A 17,980-nucleotide genomic window follows, 5' to 3' on the forward strand; every position below is an offset into this window, starting at 1 on the left:
GCGTGCGCCCAACTTCACACGGCGTTATCGCGGATCCGAACCGAAGCCGTCGCGTTTCTCTACGCGAAACGCGAAAACGATCCTCCTTTACAATATCCAAGCCGATAACGAGCGACATCGGCGTGAGCGCGTTCGATTACGACTTTTACGCTCGAATACGTGGAAACGCGCGAGAGCGTGCCGACGAGCGAGCCCACAGGGCGGCTCGGTCGAGTTCAATGACCGCTCGTGAGCGCCGAGGTGTTCGCAGACTTATTCGCACAGTTCGCACGCGAATACCGCGGTGGGTGTCGTGCGCGTCTTGCGTTTCCGCCGATCCGTTTCGCAGCCACGAGACTACTTCTTGATTACTATATGTACGGGAGTGCGATGAGGGGATACCGCGTCTGAGGTCTGAGGAAAGCGGGGCGGCGGGGGTCTCAGTCAGGTGGGTACCGCTACTACCGCTCCGTCGAGACGAGCGCTCGACGATCCGCTCGGCTCGGGAACGACGGTGCTTCTTCGCCACGGTGTCGCTTATACGGGATCAACAATTTAAATAACTGTGTTGTAGAAGCGCGCGAGTCTCTATACATCGCTTGTCCGCCGGCGACGAGGATAACGAGGATTGCGTCACCGCCGGCAGAGAGACAAAAAACGGTCGGGACCTGTGCTCGCGCAGCTCCGGAGGGAAATTTCACGTTGCGAGCCACGAGACGGACGAGGGATCGAGGAGAGGAGCAAAGGCGAGAATAGAGCAAGGGGATACGTCGCGACGGCGAGGGTGACAGCGACGGGGAAGCAGCAGGAAAGGAGGAGCGGACACTCGAGTCGAGGCGCAAGGTGATGCGTGACCTGCGTGACGTTTACAGCGCGCGGTGACACGCGTGTCACGAAGCGGAGCGAGTTGGGGAAGGTGAACCGCGAACCGGAAAGAAGGACCGACGGACGGACGTCTGTGTCCACACGCGCGCGCGCGAACGTACCCGACCTACTCGTGTTCAGGAGATATACGTCGCGCGTTCTCGAGGTGTGTTTATTGCGCGGCGCGCGAAATCGAGCGTGCCTCTTTGTACTTGAGGGTGCGTTGCGGGCTGATCTCCGGTCGTGCTCGTCGAGGCGGCACTCGCGATCGCAGGAACCGGAATCCGGCCTGCCCCGAAAGTACTTCTCTCTCTTTCTCTCTCTCTCTCTCTCACTCTCCCTCCCATCCTCCCTCTCTCTCTGTCTCTTTCTTCCTCCCTCTTCGCAGAGAGCGCTCACGCTCATCATCCAAGGAACGACGGCAACGACGCGTCGTCGATCATCGTTACGGCGGAGAAGAAGCGAGAAAATGGCCGACTGTTGGGTGCAGAATTCTGTTTGCCGGTAAGGGACCGCGACGGGCGTTTCGCGCGTCGCGTCTTTCGCGGGAAGATGCCCCCGCGGAGGATGTCGTCGCGAGCGAGATTTACGTACACCGAGATGGAGAGGTTAGCCGTGAGCGCACGTTTACGGAACAGCAACGTTCGATCGAGACGCTCGAACACAATAATATAAATATTGACGCTCGGCGGATATCCCATCTCACTGTGTCGTTACGAATCTCGCGACGATTTCAAACGCGCCGGGTGTTTCTCGCAAGCACCGCGCCCACGGCCACATGTCTACCCTGTTCCCCTCACCGTCGCGAATCACCGTGCATTTCGTTTCAGGTACTTCAAGAATGGCTTTTGTCGAGATGGGAGTAACTGCCGGTATCGGCATGTGCAAGGGAATAGAAATGATGGAAATGCAAGTATCAACGAGGCAACGTCGACGCATAACTCTGCTTATATTGTCACTTGTCGCTTCTTCAAACAGGGTATGTGTAAGTTCGGTAGTCAGTGCCGTTTCCGCCACATCTCAGGTACCGCGGACAGCAGCGCCACGCAAACAAACGCAACGGAAAACTCTGCCTCGGGTGGCCACTACACATGTTCGAGAAATAAGTAAGTTCGGGTATCCAGTTATAACGTTGTTGACTCGTGCGTTTAGCTGAATCATACTTATAATGACCTGTAATTATAGAAAAGCTGACAAGCGTACCGCTGAAGAATGGGTCAAGGCACCTGAGTTTGTACCTACGATTGGGTCCCCGGTCGCTGGATCATCCTCTATAGACGGTATGTCATCTGCTTCGGGAACATCTTCAAGTACGTCGATGCCAGTCTCGTACGCACAAGCCGTTAATCCAGCTGGTCAAGCTTCGAGCCCTTCAGATCCTCTGTGTCCATATGCGGAGGCAACTGGAATCTGTAGAAATTCAAACTGCACATATCTACACGGTGACATTTGCGAATTATGTAGCCGCGCGGCTCTTCACCCACACAATGAAGAATTGAGGAAGAAACATATAAATGTAAGGCCATTTCTTTGTCGTTAACTTACTAATTACATTGCATTAACCTAAGTATTCTATGCTCTATATTTTATATGTTTACCTTAATGCGTGAGATAGAGATTAGAGGCAAATTAAACGATTATTAAATTTCTAACTATATTTCCTATATATTTTTTGCTGAAATTAGAGATTAGAGGCAAATTAAACGATTATTAAATTTCTAACTATATTTCCTATATATTTTTTGCTGAAATTAAGATATGTGGGATGGTTCATGTGAATAACGTTTTATTTAATTTTTATACAGGCTTGCGTGAAACAACACGAAGCAGATATGGAATTATCTTTCGCCATTCAACGCAGTAAAGAGAAATCTTGCGGCGTTTGTTTCGAGACAATAATGGAAAAAGCCTCGCGAGAACAGAGATTCGGTATATTGCCAAATTGCAATCACTGCTTCTGCCTAACTTGCATCAGAAAATGGCGCCAGGCCAAACAGTTCGACAACAAAATCATAAGAGCATGCCCAGAGTGTCGTATTCCCTCAGATTTCGTTTGTCCTAGTATGTACTGGGTGGACACGAAAGAGGAGAAGGAAAAGTTGATAAGAGATTATAAAGGCGCCTTGAGGTACGAAATGATCGATAATCTATCTTTGTTTCAGCGCCTTTTAATTCGTCATATTTTGTTTTTGCAGTATCAAGGATTGCAAGTACTTCAACAAGGGTCGCGGCAAGTGTCCGTTCGGTAATAAATGTTTCTATCTTCACGCACTTCCGGACGGGACTAAGAAAGACGTGGGTCCACCGGTTCGACAGAGGCGCAACACCAGTGACACCGATATCGACATCCTGCATGTGAGTGTTACTTACAATTTGTTAAAATATATTTGTGTTGATCACGGATAAGCACGTTTCACTTAAAATGTCGGAACGAACGATATAGAATTCTCTTGTCGAGCAGTCGAGCTACATCCGTTTACACATACTTTACATACTTTGCACTCTCTGTATATATACGCAGAACGTGAAAGAGCGGCTTTACCCTATTTACAGCAACTAATCTTGTGGGATTTCTTCGAGGAAAGGGACGAATCTCGTTGGATGTATCTCGATTTTGAAGATATCCCTTCTTTCTTCTCAGATTCCGACGATTCCGATTGGTCCGATGAGTTGCCGTTCGATTAGACGCGCAAAACTAATCGACCGACACAAAACTGCCTTGATACTGTTATCATTGCTACTGTTATCATTGCTATGTCGATACCTACTTCCTTTATTATTCGTGCGCGGCTTAGCAACTAAGAAAATTACTAGATAATTAGCAAATAATTTGAATTATAATTCGGAGACGTTCTAGCTATACGTAGAAGAAAAAGCAGAAAAAGAAGAAAAATGTGCGCACTAAAATGATAATTTATTATATATAAAAAATGTTTAGCCGGCATCAAAATAGTTAAAACGCTTTTTTTTTTCCTCGCAGATAATATCTTCAAGTTTTTTATTTCTACACAGGATAATGATAATAGTTATTAAAATGTTATTTCCGCAACAATATAGGAAATTGTATTACCATTTTATTAGAATAAATAAAGGTAACGTTTTAATAACTATTATCTTCAGTCATAGAAATAATCTTTTAAATATTATCTATAAAAAGGATGTGTTCTTAATTATTTTAGTGGCGACTGTATACTTGTGTATAAACAATTAGAGATTAATAATCTCAATAATTATGGTGGTACATAGTCGAGCACAAAAAAATTAAAAGGCGGGAAATAGCATGGGCAGTAATGAAAATTTCCTTGGATATGCATCGTAACTTCGGAATCACTTTTGTGTAACTTGACCAATGCTCTACTAACCGATTGTTCTAGCAACTATTTAATTCAGTGGTCCAAATTTCATCAGTGAATAGTCTATATATCGATATTTTTCCGATGTTCATTTGCTCGAATAGTAATATCGTTGGTTTTTTTTTTTTCTATACCCGATACTAGTTATTATTGAACTATTCCACAATGCATGATCTGGAATACTTCTATACATTAGATCGAATCGTAGAATAAGCAAGTTGATCAATAAATAACCGGAAATTTTAGTTGATTATCGTCAGTGAAAGATTTAAATAATCATTCTTTTTTTGCTCTTTTCCGTAAGCTGAAATGATATAACAAAATAGTTGAGAGGGTAGATTAATTGTAGCTTTTTTCGATTAAGGCTTTTTTTGTTTAAGACGAATAGATTAGATTTACTCTATTTTGTAATTTCAATAAACATTTGTCATTCAATGATGTTACATTATTAGATGTACTTAATCGACATATAGAAACTGTGAAGAATGTGCTACATGGGATTTAAACAAAACTTTAAATAATGCAAATTACCGTTTGAATCGATTTTACTGGGCTTTATTTGTACTTGTAATAAATATTTATAGAATGGGCATGTTTTGTGATTGCAATATAATATTGCGCTTGACGTAAATGATAATAAACACAAATCAGTTACGTGTGTCATGTCCGTAAATAAAATTTTAACACAGTGTTATTACAAACGTATGTTATATACATTCAGTAATACATTTCTTTTCCAAGCACAAACCCATTTATTAGTTATTGCAGTTACAAAATACATTTAATTATAACTTGTCGAAGGTTTACAACACTACTATTCACATGTAAAATAGGAAAACTGGACAACGATTAATTATTTGTGTGATCAGTGTGCATTGTCAGTTCAATTTATCACTAGTTCATATCGAAGGTACGATCTACAACTGTCGTCCTACCTCTTGCTATGGCTCCGCGAAAATCTTCATACATATATATAACACATTTCTTTAAATTATTACACAGTTGTATAGCGTTACTCGTGAATAATGGGTATATTCCTTAAAGAGCAAGTGTGCAAAGTGAATGTGATGTACGTGTAAGGATGTTGTGCGTGCAATTAGTGTGCGGTAATTGTGTGCGTGTGTATAAATGTGCGAATGGGAGTAAGTACGAATATGGAAAAAACAAATATTTGTGAGTAAGAGACAGACTATAGGAATAGCATATATGCGGAATAACAACAGATGTAATTAAAAGACCGCTTTGTGTGAAGTGCGCATTTGTAGATTCGAAAAAAAAAGAAACAGTAGAAGTACGCACGACGGAGTTGGACCCACGACATAGAGCCATGCTGGGAATTCATCGTCGATCGTTTTTACATTTTATCGATTTAATAATAATAGCAACACGTTCCGACAACCGTTCTCTCAATATAGAACCATGATAATTACGCTTTGAAGGGCATAGAATTCTTTTGTGTAAAACTGACGAGATTGTACGTACGTAAAAATATACTTACACACCAAAGAGATATTACGATATTCACTCTTTAGCATTGAATATTCCGTGTGATGTCATTTTTTAACTTTTCGCTAAATGAGATCTTTCCGCAATATATTTATGACAAATAATCACGTTGTTCTACATATAGTTCCTGCTCGCACTTACAACCTGATTCGTATTCATGGTAGGAAGTGACCAGCTTTTACAGCAGAGAACCGTCGGTACTGCCTTTCAAAAGCTATGTGATTATAGAGTAATATATCGTTCATTGCGCTATAAAGTCAGTTTCTTAATCCGCCTCGACAAAGCGTTTTATCGGCTCGAACTTTCGCTATGCTATGAGAATATCGTTTATATATATTTCCCATAGAATTTCTATGCTGTTAATTTTATCGACAATTGTTAGAATAAAACGCTTTATATTGTTACCGGTAATGTATAATAGAAACTTTCTATGGTACGCTGTGCGTTTCGAGCGACTATTTTTGGAGCTACTTTCTTTAACAACCACAAACTTCCCGATGAGGGAAACAAAAATAAGACGCTTAAGCGATATTTGAATTGTAAGATAGCGGAATGTATGTTGATAAGTCGATTGAGAATTCTTAAGTCGGTAATTTTGTGAAATGATGGAAAATTTATGATGGAAACTTCTTTAACGTTCAGTATACCAGTACATATCGCCGTTGTAGAAGGAGAGCTAAGTTATAACCGCGTTGAACGTTGTACGTATTTGCCATGCCGTCATTGCTACTTTTATCCGTCTCGGACTAAACGCGATGCTATTTATTGCATTATTATGCTCTAAATGCATGAGACGCGGGAGGAGAGGTATAATAAAATTAGGAGTTGACGTTTGTGTCGAGTCGTTCCACCGGCGTTCAACGCGGTTTGCCTTGACTCTGGCGATGCATTTTCGGAGTTAACTTTGAAGTTCACTCGCGGTACATAGTGATTCTAAAATCGGGATTCCACTGTGTGATTTTGGTTAATAACGCGAAGAGCGTGAGGACAAGGCCGATTTACTGATCCATTCGGATTATTATTCGAACGAGATAACGAACGAGATTCTTTAATAACTTCAATCCCATTCTCAGGATGGTTTCGTTAAGCTAGTTTAGAAATTACATAGAATTTACGGTACAACCGCGTGCGTTATTGTCTCTGCGTGCAGAATTCAATCGCCCAAGATTCTACCGCAAGTGTGCATTAATGCGAATTAATCGTACTAAACGTACCTGCATTGAATTACTGTATTGCGTAGTGACGAGTATTCTTTTTTTCCCCCTTAACAATCTAAATACGCTTTACAGTAACGTAATTCATTTACATAAGCTGAGATCGAGCGTCTCTACTAGTTTTTTTCTGTATTTTTTTTTCTTTCGGCTCTTACAGTATGCAATTCTTTAGGATAACATTGTGCCGATTTGTACCATTTTATTTTTCAGCGTATTATTTATTTTTATTCAGCGTGTATTATTAAACGTGTATTTTATTGTGTGCCGGAAACGCTCAAAAAAGAGTCTTGCGAGGTGGGAAGGAGAGTTACACTTCGAGTTTTTTCCCAGGGGAGGTGATTTGTTGGTATTACGCTAAATTTCTATACGTAATTGAACCTTATATTTTTGTAACTTATCGCGTCGAACTACGTTATATGATAAAAAGGCTCTATAAAGCGGATATAATAAGATATACGATTAAAAGTCTTATATTTGTTAAGTAGCGCGTCACCATGAAAAGGTAAAATCGACGTTGAAAACATTGTTGTGCCACAGCTTGTTTCTTACGTCTTTAATAGATCTTAGATTATATTGTGAATGTTTTTTTTTTAGCCAATAAATAATACGTAGATCAAGCAAACTGTATTTTTACTGTATATAATGCGAAGCAATTCGCGAACGTTCGCATTATCTTCAACCATCCTTTTTACGTATGAAAGAACAATTTGAGGAAATTTAATCATTAAGAAACAGCGAGTTTTCTTTCCCTTTTTGTACTTTTCTTAATTGATATTGCGAAGCTGTATCATGTTTGCTTTGCGTCGCGTTGTCGCGGGCAAAGTATAATTGCAAAATTATCCGAGTGTATTCAACGGTTTTTCCGATGACGTCCAATTAAAGTATGTCGCATGCCAGATATAATTCTCCTCTCGAGAACGAAATCTATAAAATATCGCATATTCAAGCGCTGGTGAAACTGCAAATACAAAGATCTGCCATGAGCGATCGCAAAGAGCACACTTTCTCCTGATAGAACAAAAGCAATTGTTTCTTGGGGAAACGAGAGGGAGAAAGGGGAGTGCGCGATTGAATAATTACACATAATCGCGTGTCGATTATGTGTAAAAAAAAAGTTCTGGCGTGTATCAGGGAGTCTTTATTATTGCAAAAGAGGAACGTTACGCATACGATATTTAAATCGCCACGTTCCCTCTTTCTCCCGCTGTCGGGGGTCCGTTAGTTTTACGTGTCTGTTCACTCCTGATAAAGTAGAATTAGCGATAAAAGGTCTATATATGCAATGTTATTAGAAATTATCCGTTGCAAGATTATCAGGTCGATCAATTCGCGACTAAATACGCGTGAAATATCGCGTCGTTGCGTGATCGACGAGCTTTTCTTGTACGCGAAAGATAACGCCCCTGTGTTTTGAACGCTGATAGGGAAAAAGAAGCTAGGTTTCAATCTTTCAGTGGCTTTTTCAGTGGCTATTGTACGTTCGGCGAGGCGGGAATGCGTGATCCCACCTTCAATTTCGCTTTTCACGACGATATATTTTTGTTATTGGATGTAGACTCTAATAAAATCGACAGTATAAGTCTCCACGAGACTTCGGGGGTTTCGGGTGTCTTCATGCATTTCCCTCCTCAGCCGTTCCTCAATTCCTCAGTCACGGCGGCGCGTCGTCGAACGATTCTCGAGAAATTTATTTCGCGCAACGCTCATCCATTTTTTTTTAAACTATATATCTATGCAATTAGAATTATGTTGACTCTAATGAAACTCGTCAAATTTATCGTGAACGGTCGAAGACATAAATATCGAGTCCGTTCTTCGGTGAATCGATAAAGCGTGAATTTATTGCGAGCCTGGTTTTTGTATCATTTGTATTTTCGAAATTTGACTGCTGTCGGAAATTGAATCACGCTTTATCGTTACGGTTCATTAACGTCATTATCTAGGTGTTCCTCTGTGATACCGACAAATGCTACGGAATCTCCGAGGCTCGTGTCTGGAAATACGACGGTAGATGACGGCTGCGGTGTCGCATCCGTGGGAAACTTTGCTGATTGAGAGCTTCAGCCGCGATTTATTTTCAGCGACGATTTGCCACACGAGATGACAAATATATTTGCGAGCGTTGTAAAATGTATCAAGCCGAGCGAGCGATTCGACGGGACCGCGCTTTTGCGTGAAAATTGCAAGCGTCCGCCGTTTGATTGAAATTTCATGATCGTTAATTAATTTAATTTCTTATAGTCTAAACTTCTCGCAAATGAATGAATGAAGATTTGTCCTTAATTTCGTTGAATCGACTGGTCTAACATGAATGAAAGAATTTTCATTATTTATATACAAGAATTTATATTAGAAAGAATTTACATTATTTAATATTTTAGTATTTGGAATTTTTAATACTTGGAGAAATTTGCGGAGACACCCAAAACTGTAGTTTGCCGATTATAATCGCGTATAGATTCAAATGCTTGAAGAAACACGAAAAGTCATAATGTCAAAATGGTATCAAAATGATCACTCTAAAATGATTAGAATGATTAGACTATTAAATATCACTTTAATGCCATTTCTACATCACTATCCCTTACAGAAATTTAATACTGTAAGTGATTATTTGGCTAGTGATTAATTACTTATTTTGAGTATTAAAAGTACTGTTTTTAATGATTTTAATACTCAAAATAAGTAATTAATTACTAGCCAAATAATCACTTACGGTATTAAATTTCTATAAGGGATGTCATCATGACTCCTTTGATGCGTTTAAGAAGTTGTTGTCGCATTATTTTCTTTCGAAATAGATCACTTTTTTATGCGCAAATGAATTGTATTGCGAGGCTTATGTTTACACGTAATATAGAGGCGATTCGGGGAGAAGATCTTTCTTTTGTAAAGCCGGAATGAGTATCTCCTAATTCACGGCAACGCTTTGAATCACAACGCTTTTCCCCGCTCAAATATTTAGCGCGTCCACAAAAAACCTATATGGGAAATAAGTCTTTTATCGGAATCGTTAATATCGTTCGGCGTGCAAACACGTCGAAGCAATAAAGTTTCTTTTTCATCTGTCGCTTTTTTATCACGTAGATGTAGATCATTTTCACGTTCCGCCACGTGGAACGCGATGATTGCTAACGCTGAAAAGAGTTGATTGACGAGAGATTAACATCGGTTGTTCAGATAATTATCGCAGAATTATGATTAATTGTTTTGCCGAGCGAAAGATTCACTCCGACGTCTATATTTATGACTCTTTTTAAAGCGTTATTTTATGCGATTATTCTGAACTGATTGACTCGTGTCTTTTTTTTTTATTTTATTCAAATTTGTTGTTTGTTCAAGCTACGCAAGTATTGTGTTGATTTCTTTAATATCTTTCATGCTTCTTTGACATTCTCCCTGAGAAAAGGAAAACATTCCTGAGGGATTCGGGTCGTTTCCCCTAATTGCGAGCGGTATGCGAATCTCTGGCCGCTCCGGATCGAAAGTCTGGACAGAAAGGAACGGGCTCGAAAGGGACGGATGCCAGCAAAAGGGACATCCGGGATCGGATTTGTCCAATTGACGGAGCCGGAATTTCGTGCGACGAGCAACCACGACGACCGTCGTGTTTACGTCACTCGTTTGCGAGGCGCGACTTTGTCGCGCGCCCGGCGGAGCGCAAGGGGGAGAGGGGCAACTTGGCCGAGCTCACGGATTCGCGATGGTTAACTAGAACAGCAAGTTAATCCCGGCGAGCACGGCGAATTAGCATATAAATTCGTCGAAATTGTCCCTACATATGTATCCGGCGGCGGCGCCGGCGGTGGCGGCGAAATGGTGCCGCGAAATATCGCGGGATCGCTTTGAGTCGCGAGACGCGTCGCTTCTCCCGCTTTGTATGTATTCGCGTTGGCCCCCCTTTGTGCGCGTCTCTTTGGCGTGCGCAGCACGGATAGAATTCGGGCGACACGTATTACGTATACAATATTTCTACGAGGGAAACGGCAGTTCTCCGCTCTCGATCTCCTCGCTTAAATCGTCGTCGCGAATCGAAAGGGGGGCCAGGGGGGACGACCGCAAATGTTTCTTGCCGCGTTCGAATCGCGCGCCATTATACGCGTAATCAGGAAATGTGGTTCCGTACTGCACAACGTTTACAACAAAATGAAATATCGCACCTACTCGATATAGAACTCTCGGACAACCAGTTTAAACGAACCCTCCCTCCCTCCCACCCCCTTTTTGACATTGTAAACTTTGTAAAGCAATCGTTGAATTACGTTCCATTCTGTGTACCTTTTCAGATGTTTTACGAGGTTTCGATTAATTAAATCACGGCGTAAAATGCGCAATACCGGACACGCAATAAAAAAAAAGATATTACCACTCCACGGTCGACATCGCGCTATCATATTGGAATCGTTTAAATTACTGAAGTTTAATATGTTTATTCAAGTCTGACAAATCTATCGAAATTTATAACGGTTGGTATACAGAAAATTGGATGAAATTCAAGATAAATCGAATAGCCCTGCTCGAATCTCATTGTCACGTTTGTCTTTCGCGTTCTCGTTATGTACACGTACAAATCATATTAGTCTACTGGCGTCTCAGTTTGGTGTTAAAAATTATGTTGCAGAGAATGCTGTGGCTCTTGATGTTCTGGATAACCGGCATGATGGGATTCTTGCGGTACGCATGGACTCGCGTGACCGGATTATTTATCCACGGCTTTCGAGAGGATGACGACTACGACGACGACGGTCGACGAATTTAATTATACCAGCGAAGGTGGGTTTCGGGCCCAGAAGTCTAATTAAATGGTCGCCCGAGTGTTTACGCTACTTTTAGGTAACCGCGAACGAGAGACGAAAAAAGAAAGGCGTCGCGCCAGAACGGACGTTGTTATACGCACAGGATTCCACATTTCGAGGTGTAAGCCGGCGCGAGCTTAAACGCGCGGCAAAATGGTGCTGGTGCTTATATTTTTCGTGGAAAAAAAAAAAACGGGGGGATGTTGCGCGTAGAAAAGCCATTCCGAACTCCCCCCCTCCGGTGCTCCTTTCTCAATGGTTATTTTCTTAAAAGCGGGAAAAATCTAGTAAGCCAATCCATGTATGTGGGATCACGCTTTTATGCGCTTTATGTTTGCGCTGCTACGTTCGCACACGCGTGCTGAATTATTGAAACTACAATCTGCGGTTTTGTCTACGTGTGACAACGCTTTAATCAGCCTCGAGTCTGACTTGTAATTAGATAAACATTAATTCCCGACAGTCGCGAGATATTTAGGAAACGCCTCTCTCTTTTCTAATTTCTTCGCTGAAAAACGTGAGATCTATAGCCGGATCTCTATAAAAATGCGAGAAGTAAATTCGGACAGTAGCAGTGGGTTAATGGGAGGAATCTCGGAGAGAGAGACCGGACGTGAAGAAAACGTAAAGAAAGGGACGGAGGGCGAAGGGGATTAGGTCGGATGGAGCTAAGTGGAAGGAGAAGGAAATAAGGAGAAGAGGAAAACGGCGGACGGGAGAATATAGAATCGGTCTCTCTGTCGAGTCTATCCAGTCTCGCGGAGGATCTCTAAATTGCCTCTGTTTGTTTCGCAAGCAAAGAAGCGCCGTCGTGCATCAAAATGGTCGATCGCCGGTAGCCGATGTCTAATATATATCGAGGAATCCTCTCTCACGGCCTGATCGTGACCCATCGACTCGGTGTTGATTCACTGCGTTTTCGAGCTGAAAGCTCTTTTGGCCGATCGACGGGAAAGATAAAAAGAAAAGAAGTGTGTTTGATGGCGATAAAGTCGAACGGGGGATATACAGCGCGAGACGACGGTGTGTGCTGACGAATGTTATCGCCCGAGATTAAATCTGCGCGACGGCTAACTTACACCTCGAGTTAATGTACTTTGGAACCGCCATTGTAATTGTCTGATAACGATAGTAATTTGATGCATGAATTACGAATATATAATATTATAATATTTAATAACATATAAATCTAGACAATGATATATAAATTTGGTTTATAAACGTGATTTTATATTTATGCAATTTATATTTCAAAAGACAATTCATCTTTCGTCCAAAATGGCGATAGATAAAATGAATAATCGAAATACGCGCTTTTAACCCGATCGACTGATTTTGCTATTGAGAATATCAGACGATCTCGTCCTCATCAAGATGTAAGTAGCGATAATCTGTTAGCCATAATATCGTATTTTTGAAAATTTCAGGTCGCGGTCATCAGACGCAAGATGCAATTTGCAGAGGCAATTAAACATGCGCGCTCGAAAGTCGATTGGCGACGTCGCGTCGCGTCGGCGTGAAGTTGCTGCGCGTTCTTCAATTGCACAAAATCGCTCCTCCCTCTCCTTCGTAGATTTTACTGTTCGCGATTAATGACGAATCTCGGCAATAACCGGGACGATAAGCGCGATCAATTAATGCGGCTGCATGCGCATTTGCGAACGGCGATAATGCAAATACAAATGTTTGCCGTGACGCGCGAATCGGAATCGGACGGTGCGCCGCGCGATGATGGCCGCCATTACGCGTCGCCGCGGCCAGTTATAGGCGCCGAAACGCGTCGCGATCGTTCCATATGTTTTTTCGTACATTTTTTTTTATAACAGGCGACTTGCGGCTGAAAACGGCTAAAAGCCGTCACCGCGTGTCGGATTATCGTAAATAGCCGCATGTTTTTCACTATTCGAGCAGCGCGATGTAAAATAACGCGATCACCGACGAGATGTTGATTAAAGACTTACGGCGATAAGTACCGCATGACTATCGATATTTGAATGATCGCCTTGCGATACAGGGGCAATTTTACGATTCATCATTATTTTCGATGCTTCATAGATACCCCGTACGTAGGACGCAAGAATATTGTACATTTATTTTTAAAACTGCATTTTACAGCTTTCATCATCCATGGCCGATCATCCATGCGACTGAAAACTATGAAAACGAAAATGCGATTTTGCGGAGATACATGTAATATTTTTTGCGCTTGTACACGTTTATCTGCGAAATATCCGGATAATCATAAATCATCGCGATTATAACTGCATAATCATTAATACTGCATTGTAGGTTAATCATTTAGATATTTATGTCAGATCCATTTCAAGCAGTCTGTGATCTATTACATTCAAGGTACCCGGGAGGGGGAACTAATTAATTTGAAATTAATTAAGGAAATGTACGTAGATCGTTAATAATGTGTCGTCAGTGACGTAATTTCAGCCGCGACGCCCATCTCGCGTCACATCGCGCTGATATCGGATATTATTAATAATATATTAATAATATTTTATATTAATTAATAATATCAATTAATAATATATGTGATAAGTTACAAATATTCTGTTTTGATCGCGCCTGAGAAGTGCGAGTCTTAAATGATAAAGACCGGTTCTACAATCAGTCGTATGTCGGAGTCGGATGTCGAAACGCAGCCGATGATCCAATGAGGAAATTTTGTTTTTGAAAAAGAAATTCTCTCATTGGTCCATCGGCTGCATTCCGACTGATTGTAGAACCGGCCTTATGAGTTTCCGAACGCGCGCAATCGGCCGATAGCTTCGCGCGGTTTTCGCCGCCATTTCGCGCTGCGAGTCCCCGGACACCAGATCGTACCGAAGTCGCTCCGTAATTTTAAAATGTATCGGCGAGGTATAAAAGCGGACGTCGGAGGTGTAGATTGTAACTCCGGGGTCATCGTGAGTAGCCGCATTATATTTTCAGCGTTCTTAAATATATTCTTCAAAAAGCGAGATCTGGAACTGTGAGATGCCGATCTCGCCGTGTCGCATTCACATCGAGCAATATTAGCGGCATTATTATTAATATAATAACGGCAATAGTAGTATTAAGTGCAATAGGTTGCAATAAATATCTAATTCCGGGCGTATCTGGGAAGCGAGCTGTAAACGGTAGACTGTAGAGGATTTCCGAGCGCGGGCACGAATGTACCGAGTGAAGTTGGCGGCGCGTCGCCTCGTCGCACGCGAACGATATCTACTTCACGCGACAGCCGCTCAACGGCTCAGCCGCCATTACGTGTCGCTGAGTCTCTCGCTCGCGTACCGGCGAGTAGTCGGTCCGCGCGTCTTGCGGTTTTACCCGTAAAAAGTGACTTGCAGGTAAAAAAGACGTCGGGGGAGTATCGGGAATGCAACTCTAACGGCGCGATACGACGGATAATCGTGAGTAGCCGCGTCTTCTTAGCGTTTGCAACGATATTCGAGCGGCGCAGTTTGAGCTCACGAGCTGCATAATGTAACACGGCATACGAGCTGCGATGCGTATTTCGCGCCGCGTCGCGTTTATATCAAGTGGCAGGGTGATATTAAATGTAATAAGTTGCAGGAAAGTGTCTCATTTCGATCGTATCTGGAAAGCGAGCTCTAAACGGTGGAGATTTCCAGATTTCCGAGCGCGTCGCGTCGCACGCGAACGATACTTGACGTTGGCGTTGGGGTCGTTGGCGATAGCCGGCCATTTCGCGTCGCGAATCTGTAGCAGTGTAGCGGTAAGGCGGTATCAAAAATCCCGTGCGTTTTCTCGTGACTTTTACCCGTAAAAAGTGATTTGAAAGCGCGAACTTAACGGCGATAGTGTCGGAAATGTCGATTGCAATTGCAACGCGATACGCGCCGGATAATGGTAAGAAGCCAGTGTCTTTTTAGCGTCAGTAACGACCTCCGGGAATAGGAATATCCGGAGGAAGCGAAATGTATTGAGTTATTATCTAAGTTATGTTATTTATTTTGCGTCGCGTTGCACTGATATGAAATGACAATGTACCAGTATAAATATAACAATATAAATATATAGTTGTCACGATATGTATTCTGTTTCGAGTTTATTTCCGTTTAAAGCGCGAGGTCTAGCATGATAGAAATTAACGAAAATTATCGAGGTAATGCGTCGTGTGTGTACGAATCTCAGCCATATGATTTATTATTATTTATACGATAGGTGTTGTTATTTCGCGCCGCGAATCAGTGTCGAGACGTGTAGGCATTGCCAATTTTATTTTTCAAAAATGTAATATTACTATATTAAACGTGTTCATATTAATATTCCATAATATTTCAAACTTTTTCGACGATATGCAGCTTTCACAGAAACGCCAATCGCAGGAAAACGCGAATCTCGGAGAATCATTCGCACATGTAACAATTTCTTGATACAGTAATTTTTAAAATAACCAGTATCAAAAATGTTTATATAACCAGTATGATTTCTTGTATTCAATATTTATTAACCTTTTAGCTGTGATATAAAGCTCTCGTGGAATTGTCAATAAAATAGAAATGCACTGTGATATGCAATGACAATATTTGAATATATCTTGTTTGAATAATTCGCAGCTGATCGCGCTGCCTTTTCATTTCTATACTGTAATTTAATTCTATACAAATTAAAATAATGGCACCACATATAAATTATTCGCGAGAAGTGCCTTGGCCGATTTCATTGTTCTTTAAATTCATATTAATCATACTCGCTTTTGCAGCAAATGTCTATAAGTGACGGCTAAAAGCTTAATATAACGTAATGTAATATCATAACGCACCAATTATCAGGTCAATTGCTTACTTAATCAATCCGCGGTTCTCCATGGCTCTTTTCTCGTAGAACGATATAAAATCACTTTTACACAGTTACATAATTACCTGCGCTAAACAATCGTCTTCGCGATCATTGTGACATTCGACACTTGACTTGACGAGAGTCAAAACGAGACTAATGTTGCTCGTGCGACTTTATGGCGCGTACGACCAACGTGTCGAGGCCATGTTTACGCTGCCGACCTTTGGTATCGCGTAACAATATACCGGGAAACGGTTCGACCGAAAATATTCATTCAAATACAAAACAAGATATGTGATATACACTGTCGAAATTATCTCTCGCAAATGTGTCTTTTTCAGAGCGAATAAACGAAGGAAATTTCGACGTCGTAAATCGGAACGCAGATTGAAAGTGTCCTTCGAGCTTCCCGTCGACTCCCGTCCCTTCGTGAGAGAGTGGCGATTGTGTGCAGAATTGGCCCTTTGGTTAGTTTCCTCAGGAGCGGCTCCAGCTCGTTTCTCGACGAGCTCCGAAATCTCCTCCATCCTCCATCCCTGTTGTCGGCCATCTAAAAACGAAGAATTTTTAATTAGATACATAATATATCGTTATATATATACTAATATATATATCGTTGGTGCTTTGAAATCGTCGCGTTAATCGCAGATTTTTTAATAAAAGAAGATTTTTTAGTTATTCTAAATGTAATAAATTTATTGAATTAAATTGATTAAATTTAGAAGAAAATAAGAAATTGAGACTGAAAGCTATACATAAAGTATTTTGCGAACGTATGTGTATAATATATCATCGTGCTTCGTAACCAATTACATATTTTATGATGGTTTTTTAAAAAGTGATATTTTCGAAATTTCACAGATTTTGAAATGAACGTTAAAATATTAAATGATGGAGAATATCGTGCCATATGCAGCGTTTTGTAACTAATCGTATATTTCTCGACATACGCTATTTCTTGCAATATTATAGTTCTCAAAGAAACTTAGAGATATTAAAGAAAAGAATTCCGAAAATGTGCGCGATGTCATGCTTTATTGACTATTTTCGGCATCGACTACTCGCAGAGGAATAACCGCGGATTTTGAAACAAACGTAAAAGATATTAGAGAACAATGAAGTTCGGTGTATCGCGCGCTGTGTTTTGTAATGAGGTATGCGTATTTTTGAATGTTGTCACCCGCCGAGCCGGCCGGCGCGATCCAACTCTCGATCGAAGGTCGCCGCGTACTCGATAGTTCGATACTCGCCGCGTCATAACACTCGTATATATATACAATAGCTGATCGAATGCGGTGTCAGTCTCGCGTATTCTCTCACACCGAGCGGCGGCAGATACTACGTAAAGTGATCGCGGTATCAATTGGTATGCGCGATTGTAATTAAGCGTCTCTCTCTCTCTCTCTCTCTCTCTCTCTCTCTCTCTCTCTTCCCCGATATACTCATAACCCCATCACTACTGCGTCCCGAC

The 17,980-nt window shown here is 41.6% G+C and overlaps 1 protein-coding gene and 1 long non-coding RNA gene across 4 annotated transcripts in view; one reads left to right on the forward strand and one right to left on the reverse strand.

Annotated features, from left to right (window-relative positions):
- The first annotated feature begins 433 nt into the window (after positions 1-433).
- LOC139817967 (probable E3 ubiquitin-protein ligase makorin-1) lies at positions 434-15,762 on the forward strand. Of its 3 annotated transcripts, none has more exons than XM_071786321.1 (7): positions 434-1,347; positions 1,674-1,949; positions 2,029-2,359; positions 2,649-2,971; positions 3,039-3,198; positions 11,538-11,689; positions 13,140-15,762. In XM_071786321.1, the coding sequence occupies exons 1-6, from the start codon at positions 1,313-1,315 to the stop codon at positions 11,673-11,675; spliced, it is 1,263 nt and encodes a 420-aa protein (XP_071642422.1). In that variant the 5' UTR covers positions 434-1,312; the 3' UTR covers positions 11,676-11,689; positions 13,140-15,762. The 3 variants fall into 3 exon arrangements, with proteins under 3 accessions (XP_071642422.1, XP_071642424.1, XP_071642423.1); XM_071786323.1 differs by lacking the exon at positions 13,140-15,762 and having other exon boundaries at positions 1,674-1,752; positions 1,822-1,949; positions 11,538-11,716; XM_071786322.1 differs by lacking the exons at positions 11,538-11,689; positions 13,140-15,762 and adding an exon at positions 3,397-8,507.
- Positions 15,763-15,899: 137 nt separating this feature from the next.
- LOC139817969 (uncharacterized) overlaps positions 15,900-17,980 on the reverse strand; it is a 65,198-nt gene continuing 63,117 nt past the window's right edge. The window contains exon 4 of the long non-coding RNA XR_011733352.1: positions 15,900-17,059. This is a non-coding gene — a long non-coding RNA (uncharacterized lncRNA). The remainder of the gene's footprint in view (positions 17,060-17,980) is intronic.

Source organism: Temnothorax longispinosus, chromosome 8 (assembly GCF_030848805.1).
Source record: "Temnothorax longispinosus isolate EJ_2023e chromosome 8, Tlon_JGU_v1, whole genome shotgun sequence".
Classification (NCBI taxonomy): domain Eukaryota; kingdom Metazoa; phylum Arthropoda; class Insecta; order Hymenoptera; family Formicidae; genus Temnothorax; species Temnothorax longispinosus.

Excerpts from the sequence above, each read along its gene's own strand:
- LOC139817967 (XM_071786321.1), top strand. The coding sequence starts at position 1,313 with ATGGCCGACTGTTGGGTGCAGAATTCTGTTTGCCG. Across the intron at positions 1,950-2,028 it reads TACACATGTTCGAGAAATAA|AAAAGCTGACAAGCGTACCG; the intron begins GTAAGTTCGGGT and ends CTGTAATTATAG. Across the intron at positions 3,199-11,537 it reads CCGATATCGACATCCTGCAT|AGAATGCTGTGGCTCTTGAT; the intron begins GTGAGTGTTACT and ends ATTATGTTGCAG.